Consider the following 10,616-nt stretch of genomic DNA (forward strand, 5'->3'; position numbering starts at 1 on the left):
CCACAGCATTCTGCAGTGATACGCCATCCCATCTGGTTTGCGCTTGGTGGGACTATCCCCTGTTTTTCAACAGGACAATGACCCAACACACCTCCAACCTGTGTACGGGCTATTTGACCAAGAAGGAGAGTGATGGTGCTGCATCAGATGACCTGACCTCCACAATCACCCGTCCTCAACTCAATTGAGATGGTTAGGAATGAGTTGGTCTGCAGAGTGAAGGAAAAGCAGCCAACAAATGCTCAGCATATGTGGGAATCTAAAATATAGAATCTAAAATAATTTGTTTAACACTTCTTTGGTAACTACACGAGTCCATGTGTTATTTCAATGTAGAAAATTGTTTGTTTTTTAAATAAAAAACTTGAATAAGTAGGTGTGTCCAAACTTTTGACTGGTACTGTATGTAAATTAGACATCTCTATTTCATTTTCAATAAATGTCTAAAAACATGTTTTCACTTTGTCATTATGGGGTATTGAGTGTAGATGGGTGATAAAAATGTTTTAATCTATTTGAATTCAGGTAGTAACAACAACATTTGGAGTAAGTCAAGGGGTATTCTGAAGGCACTGTATCTACAGCCGATTGTCTAGTCAGCCCTACCTATTTGTATGTCACGTGGGCTCCCTCTCTGACCTCTAGGTCACCAGGCTGCTCGTTATCGCGCACACCTCCATCCCCAGGCGTTATTGTTTCTGTTTCATGTCTGTGCGTTGTTCGTGTTTTGTATTATGTTTCGTTCATTCATTAAACGTATTCACTCCCTGAACTTGCTTCCTGACTCCCAGCACACACGTTACAGAATAACACCTCACCTAAGGGAAGCATCAGGGAGTCATTTATTTATTTTTGTGTTGGAGGTGATGTCGGGTCCGGGTGTCTGAGCTACCTGGGAGGCCTCAGCCGGTTTGTTGGACTTCATGCCTCGGCTGGCTCGATGGGCTCCCATGCCTCAGTTGGGTGTACAGGTTCCTGTGCCTTAGCCGAAGCAACCGTGGAGTTTTCGGCCCGATCATCGGGCTCTCACGCTTCAGCCGGTTCGTCAGGTTTCTGCGCCTCAGCGGAGGCAACCGGTCCGCTCCTGATCCCCGGGATCGTCCCTTTGGTTGGCGTCCTGCGGCTGGAGCCACGTGCCGGGGAGGGGGTACTGTCACGTATGCTCTCTCTCTGGCACTCTTGGTCGCCATGCTCCCACTCCTTAGCCGGATCGACAGGTTCCCGCGCTTCAGCAGATGTGACCAATCCACTCCTGATCCCCGGGATCGTCATTTTGGTCAGCATCCTTTGGCTGGGGCCACACGTCGGGGAGGGGGTACTGTCATGTGTGCTCCCTCTCTGGCCTCTAGGTCACCAGGCTGCTTGTTATGTCACACACCTGTCACCAGCGTTACGCGCATTAGCGCATAATGACACTCACCTGGATTCCATCACCTCCTTGATTACCTGCCCTATATATGTCACTCCCTTTGGTTCCTTCCCCAGGCGTTTCTGTTTCATTTTCATGTCTGTGCGTTGTTCGTGTTCCTTGTTTTGCATTATGTTTTGTTCATTCATTAAATGTATTCACTCCCGATTCCCAGCGCACACATTACAATGTACATATATTCCTCAATTACCTCATAGTCAGCACATCGGCTCGGTACTGGTACTCCCTGTAAATAGCCATTTTTACTCGTTTCTACTCATTTTTACTCGTATTTATTCCTTGTGCTACTATTTCAATTTTTTGTTCATCTTTAACTCTACATTGTTGGAAAAGGACCCGTAAGTAAGTATTTCACTGACAGTGTACACCTGTTGTTTACGGAAGCATGTGACAAATAGATTGATTATATTTTGACATATGATTGAGACGTGAGAGCAGCTAGCGTATAACAATGAATAGACCAACTAGAGCTGGTGTGTGTGTGTGAGATGAAGGGGGTTCTATCAATGGCCTGACTTTCTGACTGCACCCCTAACTAAGGCTTGACTGTTCAGCAGAGAAAGTGGGCCAGCAGCAGCCCCATAACATTCTTCCTGCTAACACACACACACACACACACACACACGTTTAGGACCAGATCCGGCCAATTTCCCCCTCCGAGTTTCCTCAGTGCTGTGGAGGTCTCAGATTACCTCTGGGTCAGTCTCAGGCACAATTGGCTCGGCAAATATCCATCTTCTCCACTACTGTTTCACACTCTCACTGTGGGACACTGTCTCAACTCCAAACCAAGCCAAAGATGATTATATTGGCACATCCATAACATGGGGTCTGCCGGTTTCATCGTATGCGTGTCTGCTGGTGTGTGTATATTCAACATTTGTCCATCACTACATCGGTCCATTTACAGAACACACAGGAAGAACAATGTCTTTGAGTTTGAGTTTCGTGCCTAAGAGCACATACTGTAGCCTCACCCATCTGGAAAACCTGTGTGCTTCCGTGAGACATCATGCCCAGCTAACTCTACTCATAACTGGCTGTGTGGGCACAACAATAGGTCACCTACAGGAGCAGGAACACATAAGCCTTCACATTCGTAGTTCTATGTTGAATTAATAATACAATATCTCAGAATAACAGATTGTTTTTGCCAAGTACACAGTCTTAAACTTTAGGAGAAAACCGACAAAATTCTAAATGTAGCCTACTTCAGAACAAACAGGCACTTTCCAAATGGCTGAGACCTAAACTCAGTGCACTTACAATGTACCTTACAGTGTGAAAGTGCCTACTTGTGAACAGAGCCGCCTGTACATGTCTCTGTGGCTGGTACAACATAATTGCCATACTAGAAGAGGAGCAGAGCACTCCTTGAATTCCTTATGATTACTACACTAAATAGAAATATAAAACGCTGTAAAATGCTGAAATAAAACATGCCAGAAATTTACCACACGCACAAATAGCTTATTTCTCTAAAATGTTGTGCACAAATTTGTTTACATTCCTTTTTACTGAGCATGTATCCTTTGCCAAGATAATCCATCCACCTGACAGGTGTGGCATATCAAGAAGCTTATTAAAACTCATTTGGGATTGGTGTCCCGTCCACCGATTAGCATGAGGTTGTAAGTGTGAAGAAAAATTCCCAGGACATAGACAGAGTTGCAAAGAAAAAGCCATATCTCAGACTGGCCAATTAAAAGAAAAGATTAAGATGGACAAAAAAAACACAGAAACTAGACAGAAATATGGCTCTACCTAGAAGGCCAGCATCCCGGAGTTGACTCTTCACTGTTGACGTTGAGACTGGTGTTTTGCGGGTACTATTTAATGAAGCTGACAGTTGAGGACTTGTGAGGCGTCTGTTTCTCAAACTAGACACTCTAATGTACTTGTCCTCTTGCTCAGTTGTGCACTGGGGCCTCCCACCCATCTTTCTATTCTGGTTAGAGCCAGTTTGCACTGTTCTGTGAAGGGAGTAGTACACCTTGTTGTACGAGATCTTCAGTTTCATGGCAATTTCTTGCATATAGCTTTCATACTCAACTAGTTCAAAGAAGGCCAGTTTTATTGCTTCTTTAATCAGAACAACAGTTTTCAGCTGTGCTAACATAATTGCAAAAGGGTTTTCTAATGATCAATTAGTCTTTTAAAATGATAAACTTGGATTAGCTAACACAACATGCCATTGGAACACAGGAGTGATGGTTGCTGATAATGGGCCTCTGTACACCCATGTAGATATTCCATTAAAAATCAGCCTTTTCCAGCTACAATAGTAATTTACAACATTAACAATGTCTACACTGTATTTCTGATCAATTTGATGTTACTTTAAAAGGGACAACATTTTTTTTTTTACATTTCTAAGTGACCCCAAACTTTTGAACGGTCGTGTGTGTGTGCGAGTGTCCTCTAAGGCTGCCTTTACACAAGCATCCCAATTCTGAAAGTTTGCCCAATTCTTGCCAAAAGAGCTTATCGGATTCGTCATAACACCAATTAGTGGGAAAAGATCAGAATTAGGCGGCCTCTGTAAACACAGCCTAAGTGACATAATGCCAATAGGCAACTGACTCAGTAAGTGCAGTGCAGTATTAGCATGAACCTATATGGTGATAAAGGCAAGCATTTGTTGAAGGGTTCTTTGCAACAGATGAATTGGTTAATCAAGTTGGAAAGTCCAACAATTGTCTTCACTCTACATCCATCTAGTTACAATAAACTGTAGGAGTATCTCATTATATTATCATAAATATTCAATCAAGTGTATGCTTTTATGTTATGCTTTACATATAGTAAACAGTCTACTTAAGAAAAATACTAACTTACCTAATTATGTAGGTTAGACTTGTTCACATTTCTGCACATCAAAACAAATCGATATCTAGATCGATTGATTGTGGTTCCACCTCTAATTATCCGTGAGTGGCCTAGAGAGGAAATTGACCTAATACTCAGTTTTTCCTAAAATAGCCTAGGCCTACATCCTTTCATTCAGCCTACCAATAACAGTAGAATTCCAAACCAACACTTTAGAGTTTTGCCACTTTGTAAACATTTAAGCAACAAAACTCATATTTTGTCAGATTGTAACAGTTTCAAAGGACGTTATTTTAGCAGCACCGAGTGTCAATATAGCAGAAATGGGGGATTGGTAGACTTCAGGATTTTGGCATTGAAGCCCTTTCTCTACTTCCCCAGAGTTAGATGAACTCATGGATACAATGTTTATGTCTCTGCATCCAGTATGAAGGAAGTTAGTTTCGCGAGCCAATGCTAGCTAGCGTTAGCACAATTACTGGAAGACTAGGGTATTGGCTAGCACACACAGCAAGCGGTACCAATGCACGAAGTCTGGAACCAACAGGACCCTGAACAGCTTCTACCCCAAGTATTAAGACTGCTAAATATACTGAACAAAAATATAAATGCAACAATTTCATTGATTTTACTGAGTTCATTTGGAGGAAATCAGTCAACTTAAGTAAAACTAATTAGGCCCTAATCTATGGATTTCAAATGACTGGGAATACAGACATGTACATGTTGGTCACGGATACCTTTAAAAAAAAGAAATGGGCTTCAGGATCTCTTCACTATATTTGTGTGCATTAAAATTGTCATCGATAAAATGCAATTGCGTTCTTTGTCGGTAGCTTATGCCTGCTCATACCATAACTCCACCACCACCATGGGGCACTCTGTTCACAAACCACTCGCCCACACAACGCCATACACGTGGTCTGCAGTTGTGAGGCCAGTTGGACGTACTGCCAAACTCTCTAAAACGACATTGAAAGCGGCTTATGGTAGAGAAATTAACATTCAATGATCTGGCAACAGCTCTGGTGGACATTCCTTATATTTTTATTCAGTGTAGGTAGTTAAATAGTTAACCAATATCTACATTGACCCTTTTTGCACTAATCTCTTTTGACTCATCACATACGCTGCTGTTACTGTTTATTATCTATCCCGTTGCATAGTCACTTTATCCCTACCTACATTATATGTACAAACTGTATGTACCTCAACAACCTCATACCCTTGCACATCGACTTGGTACTGGTACCCCATGAATATCGTTATTCATTTTGTATTTATTCCTTGTGTTATTATTTTTATATTTATTCCTAGTGTTATAATTGTTCTATATTTTTCTACTATTTAAAAATAATAATAATCTCTGCATAGTTGGGAAGGCCTGTAGTAAGTAAGCATTTCACCAGGGTATTAGCAACACAACCCCCCCCTCCCTTTTTTTGCTGACAGACAATCAATTAGCTAACCATTTTTTGATTGGTAGTTAGTCTAGCGAGGTATCTGAACTTGAAGTAATCGTGGCCGAATACCGACCGGGCATGAAGGGCACATTCCCAGTGGCCCTGACCTGTTTTGCAGTGAGGTGGGTGGCCCTCCAACCAAAACTTGTTTAGGGTACCCAAAAGGCTAGAGCTGGCACTGCATTTCACTGTTAGTCTACACCTGTTGTTTATAAAGCACGAGACAAATACATTTTATATGAGTTACCTTAGACTTCAAGTCATTGCGATAACTCTAGTTAGTAACTTCCTTTAAACCGCAAACAGAGACAATTGTGCTAACAGAAATGTGTTTTCAAACTTCACAACAATGGTATCCACGAGTTCATCTAACTCTGGGGAAGTAGATAAAGGTTTTCATTTCCAAAATGTTGAAGTATCCTTTCACTACGGCTAAACCTATACGCTTAAACTCCGGGGGCGTATTCATTACGCCTATTCTGTTGCAAAACGTTTCTTAAACGAAATCAAACGGAACGAAACGGGGAAGGACCTTCCTGAATTTGTCCAATAGAAACACTCGTTTTAGCAACTGTTTGGCTAGCGATTTTACACCCCGGTTTCCCCTTCCCTCGAACCAGGGCCTCCACTGCAAGGACCGTGTTTTAAACCGCAACGCAATGGCCAGCCCCCTGATTTGAAATGTGATTTTAAAAATATAAAAGCTATGATAACACTCACCCTCTAATAATCGGGCGATCAGCGAGTCGACGTCCAATTCCCCCTCCGCCATTTCTGTAGTGGGTGGTGCTCTCAAACAGCACTCTCTCTCTCCACTGCTTACTGCTGCCACAGTCCCTGGCAGGCACCGCATAAACACCGCCGCCGACTCACAGCCAGCGGAATGCACGTTCCCGGGTCTCTCTGCCCGAAGGTGTTTTGTACTGGGAAAACACTGTAGACCTATACTGTAGGCCTATAATGCCACAGGTTCAATGGTATTAACACAGCTAAGAACATGTAGGACTAATCATAATAGGTGTATGCTAGTGTCTGTGTGTTATAGATTAATAACAAGTATGCAGAAATAGCCAAATAACCTATTGAATGAAATACAATAAAGGCCTATGCATAATGATGATTAGCCATGGCCATATATTTCAGTAAGGGGAATTGCAATTTCTCAATTCATTGTGTAATGCTTATAATGTTGTAGGATTTTTTTCCCTCACATATAAAACATCTCAGTAGTCTATTTGTAAATCACTTCAAAATGGGTGAATTTAATTGATTGAAATGACTGGAAATCTTGTAAACTGGCTGCAATGGGATTCTTGATTCTCTTGGAGTTGAGAACTAAAAGTCTCGCGTAATTTGTCAGATGCTCGATTAACGGTGCCATTATGTTTATGTAGTCTGACCACGAGAGATTTCGGAGACTCGAGAGGGCGATGGGTCAACTGTCGATTCCAAATGTGACTTTTGGTGCCTCCCTCTGGCCACATGGCGCGCTGCATGATCCAAAAGCCGGAATAGTGCACCAGTATAAATGTGTACACTGTGGCACTGGTGACTTTATCTTTTACCTCTATCCAAGACAGTATAGGTTACCAATCTGTGTTATATATACTGAAAAAAATATAAAAGCAACATGCAACAATTTTCAGTACATATAAGGACATAGTCTATTGAAATACATTCATCAGGCCCTAATCTATGGATTTCACAAGACTGGGCAGGGGCACAGCCACTGGGGGGCCAGAGCCAGTCAATCAAAAATACTTTTCCCCCACAAAGGGACTTTATTACAGACAGAAATATCCCTCAGTTTCATCAGCTGTCTGGGTGCTGGTCTCAGATGATCCCTCAGGTAAAGAAACCGGATGTGGAGGACCTGAGCTGGCATGGTTACATCTGGTCTGAGGTTGTGAGGCCGGTTGGACGTACTGCCAAATTATTTTTTTTAAACGTTGGAGACGGCTTATGGTAGAAAAATGAACATTCAATTCTCTGGCAACAGCTCTGGTGGACATTCCTGCAGTCAGCATGCCAATTGCACGCTCTCTCAAAATTGACACATCTGTGGTATTGTGTTGTGTGCCAAAACTGCACATTTAAGAGTGGCCTTTTATTGTTCCCAGCACCTGTGTAATGATCATGCTGTTTATTCAGCTTCTTGATATGCCACACCTGACAGGTCGATGGATTGTCTTGGCAAAGGAGAAATGCTCACTTACAGGGATGTAAACAAATTTGAGCACAACATTTTAGAAAAAAAACATTTACATGTTGCATTGATAGTTTTGTTCAATATATACAATGGGGAGAACAAGTATTTTTTATTATTTCTAAAACAAAAATCCAGAAAATCACATTGTATGATTTTTAAGTAATTAATTTGCATTTTATTGCATGACATACAGTAAGTATTTGATCACCTACCAACCAGTTAGAATTCCGGCTCTCACAGACCTGTTAGTTTTTCTTTAAGAAGCCCTCCTGTTCTCCACTCATTACATGTATTAACTGCACCTGTTTGAACTCGTTACCTTTATAAAACACACCTGTCCACACACTCATTCAAACAGTTTCCAACCTCTCCACAATGGCCAAGACCAGACAGCTGTGTAAGGACATCAGTCGATCAAATTGTAGACCTGCACAAGGCTGGGATGGGCTACAGGACAATAGGCAAGCAGCTTGGTGAGAAGGCAACAACTGTTGGCGCAATTATTAGAAAATGGAAGAAGTTCAAGATGACGGTCAATCACCCTCGGTCTGTGGCTCCATGCAAGATCTTACCTCGTGGGGCATCAATGATCATGAAGAAGGTGAGGGATCAGCCCAGAACTACAGGGCAGGACCTGGTCAATGACCTGAAGAGAGCTGGGACCACAGTCTCAAAGAAAACCATTAGTATCACACTACGCCGTCATGGATTAACATCCTGCAGCGCACGCAAGGTCCCCCTGCTCAAGCCAGCTTATGTCCAGGCCCGTCTGAAATTTGCCAATGACCATCTGGATGATCCAGAGGAGCAATGGGAGAAGGTCATGCGGTCTGATGAGACAAAAATAGAGCTTTTTGGTCTAAACTCCACTCGCCGTGTTTGGAGGAAGAAGAAGGATGAGTCCAACCCCAAGAACACCATCCCAACCGTGAAGCATGGAGGTGGAAACATCATTATTTGGGGATGCTTTTCTGCAAAGGGGACAGGACAACTGCACCGTATTGAGGGGAGGATGGATGGGGCCATGTATCGCGAGATCTTGGCCAACAACATCCTTCCCTCAGTAAGAGCATTGAAGATGAGTTGTGGCTGGGTCTTCCAGCATGACAACGACCCGAAACACACAGCCAGGGCAACTAAGGAGTGGCTCCGTAAGAAGCATCTCAAGGTCCTAGAGTGGCCTAGCCATTCTCCAGACCTGAACCCAATAGAAAATCTTTGGAGGGAGCTGAAAGTCCAGCGACAGCCTCGAAATCTGAAGGATCTGTAGGTCTGTATGGAGGAGTGGGCCAAAATCCCTGCTGCCGTGTGTGCAAACCTGGTCAAGAACTACAGGAAACGTATGATCTCTGTAATTGCAAACAAAGCTTTCTGTACCAAATATTAAAAGTTCTGCTTTTCTGATGTATCAAATACTTATGTCATGCAATAAAATGCAAATTAATTACTTAAAAATCATACAATGTGATTTTCTGGATTTTGGTTTTAGATTCTGTCTCTCACAGTTGAAGTGTACCTATGATAAAATTACAGACCTCTACATGCTTTGTAAGTAGGAAAACCTGCAAAATCGGCAGTGTGTCAAATACTTGGTTCTCCCCACTGTGTAGCCTACATGTACAACAAACTAAATATAGTTTATAGGTAATTGGCCTTTTTATGGGCAAATTGTTTAAGGAACAAAATAATGAAACCACACGCAGGTAGACCACTGGGATTATACTGGGCGGGTTGAGTCAACGTTGTCTTAACATAATTTCAATGAAATGATGTTGAACCAACAGGGAATAGACGTCGAATGGACATCCTTCCAGCATTGTCTATTTCTACGGGCACAAGCACTGTTCATGACACAAACTGTTCACACCCTTCTTGTTGGCGGAGAGACATTTTTGCAGGTATAAAGCTTATTTCCTGCAATTATACACATTTTGCTATGGGGTGCAGAAAAATATTGCAGTTTTAAACAAAATGTTCTTGCAATTCTATACATTTTGCCATGTCTACAAAATCTATGGGCTAAACAACCTAGCTGACATAGGCTAGTTGATCTGGACATTTCTGACAAGTTATTAATAGCTCTCTAAGGTATGCAATGACTGACAGGGCAAGAGGAAAACTGGTGATACACACCCAATTTAAACATTGCACCTTGTGCATTCTATTATTACACCTTTCGAGAGTTGAAAGGCAAACTGAGTTCCTTAAAAAATATATACAGTAGCAGTCAAAAGTTTGGACACACCTACACATTCAAGGGGTTTTATTTATGTTTACTTTTTTTACATTGTAGAATAATAGTGAAGACATCAAAACTATGAAATAACACATTTGGAAACTTGGTCAAGTGGCCCTTACACAGCCTGGAGGTGTGTTGGGTTATTGTCCTGTTGAAAAATAAATGATAGTCCCACTAAGCGCAAACCAGATGGGAAGGCGTATCGCTGCAGAATGCTGTGGTAGCAATGCTGGTTAAGTGTATCTTGAATTCTAAATAAATCACAGTGTCACCAGCAAAGCACCCTCACACCATCACACCTCCTCCTCCATGTTTCACGGTGAGAACCACACATGCAGAGATCATCCGTTCACCTACTCTACATCTCACAAAGATACTGCAATTGGAACCAAAAATCTCAAATTTGGACTCATCAGACCAAAGGACAGATTTCCACCGGTCTAATAT

General features: G+C 42.1%; 1 protein-coding gene across 1 annotated transcript in view; it reads right to left on the minus strand.

Annotated features, from left to right (window-relative positions):
* Window positions 1-6,568, minus strand: part of LOC115133623 (serine/threonine-protein phosphatase PP1-beta catalytic subunit) — a 39,944-nt gene extending 33,376 nt beyond the window's left edge. Inside the window, exon 1 of the mRNA XM_029667053.2 lies at window positions 6,442-6,568. Coding sequence (XP_029522913.1) covers window positions 6,442-6,493 — 52 coding nt within the window. The 5' untranslated portion in view covers window positions 6,494-6,568. The remainder of the gene's footprint in view (window positions 1-6,441) is intronic.
* Window positions 6,569-10,616: the final 4,048 nt, after the last annotated feature.

Source organism: Oncorhynchus nerka, linkage group LG8, assembly GCF_034236695.1.
Source record: "Oncorhynchus nerka isolate Pitt River linkage group LG8, Oner_Uvic_2.0, whole genome shotgun sequence".
In the NCBI taxonomy this organism is placed as follows: Eukaryota; Metazoa; Chordata; class Actinopteri; order Salmoniformes; family Salmonidae; genus Oncorhynchus; species Oncorhynchus nerka.